Raw genomic sequence first — 1280 nt, 5'->3', positions numbered from 1 at the left:
ACCATAAAAGTGGTTCTTTTCTCACCCTTATCTGAATCATCCTTGAACAGACTGCTTCTGAACAGAGTTTACACTCCTCTTCTTTGATCTACTTTATAAGAACATCAGAACTGTTTACTTTGAAATGCACACATTTTTTTCTTGGGGTGCAGGGAAAGGAGATCGTGTTTTAAGACATGAACGGATAAATTCAACCCAACTAGTCATTGTTCTCCATGTTTCTTATCCCGTCCAATATCCTGAAACATAACTGTTCACTGCTTAATCTTATTCTTAAATAAATTCATAACAATTAACTCATTCTACTACCTATTAGATAATTCAAAACTTCCCACCTTACTTTCTACAAATGACCTAACAAATTGCCATGCTAACGCCACTGTGATCTAGTTTCAAACCTTCTCTCCCCGAAGACTTCTTTAAATCTCTGATACTACATAAACTGAAGTCAACAACTATACCTCACACTTCAGAGGAAGATGAGAGTCCTAACTCTGTCTCATGGACAGCAGTGAAAAATATTTAACCTTACATTTCCAAGTAACTCCCTAGTTCAAACAACATCTACCCACCCTGACTTGATAAAAAGCAGCGTGTTACTCGTAGGCATATTGGGAAGATACTAGTCTCAGTGTTTCTCCATAATTTTCACCTGTTTGCAAGCTCGAGGACTACTTACTTGTTCCTACCTCGAGTCGCTCTCCTTTGCTGGTAGAAAGGCAAAAGGATTCTTCCAAACCTTGCATCGAGCAAGCAAGAGGGGCTCCAAATTTGAGCTTAAGTCTCACGAAAGAGGCCTCTCTATGTCCTCCTTTGTTACCAGTCCCTTCTGAATCCTTGTCCTTCACACCAGGAGATAAAGACTGAAAATCACGGCGTGGTTCAAGAGTCGAGGCCAGCTCGGGCCGCATAAAAAGTCCAGGCCGTGATGCGATTATCAGCGGCTACGTGGTCAAGAGACAACTCCGAGCTGAACTTGGCGCCAGGTCAGGTAGCCTTGAGTTCTGCTAACTGCCGCGCTCAGAGATTAGGCGGATGTAACAATCACCTGAAAGGGGAGATTAAAGCGCCTCTCAATGGGGCCCTTTGTTCTCGGCCTCATTTGATGCTTTGCGGCCTTTTCAAACCACGTCGCGGAAGGCGCTTTAAATGTTTGCCCCCGCAGCCAGGGCAGCTTCAGTGAGCGGGGACCGCCGGCAGCCACGGCAGAGATGGAGAAGGGGCCCTTCTCGGTGGAGTGGCTGGCCCAGAGCAGCCGCGGCGCAGCCCAGCCCGCGGCC

General features: G+C 46.2%; 1 protein-coding gene across 1 annotated transcript in view; it reads left to right on the top strand.

Annotated features, from left to right (window-relative positions):
- The first annotated feature begins 928 nt into the window (after positions 1-928).
- The window catches only part of VENTX (VENT homeobox), a 1867-nt gene continuing 1515 nt past the window's right edge, over positions 929-1280 (top strand). Inside the window, exon 1 of the mRNA XM_010565021.1 lies at positions 929-986. Coding sequence (XP_010563323.1) covers positions 929-986 — 58 coding nt within the window. The remainder of the gene's footprint in view (positions 987-1280) is intronic.

The sequence above is a fragment of the Haliaeetus leucocephalus genome, unplaced genomic scaffold (genome assembly GCF_000737465.1).
Source record: "Haliaeetus leucocephalus isolate CR32 unplaced genomic scaffold, Haliaeetus_leucocephalus-4.0 Scaffold184, whole genome shotgun sequence".
Lineage (NCBI taxonomy): Eukaryota > Metazoa > Chordata > Aves > Accipitriformes > Accipitridae > Haliaeetus > Haliaeetus leucocephalus.
This window is presented reverse-complemented; position numbering and strand designations above follow the sequence as displayed.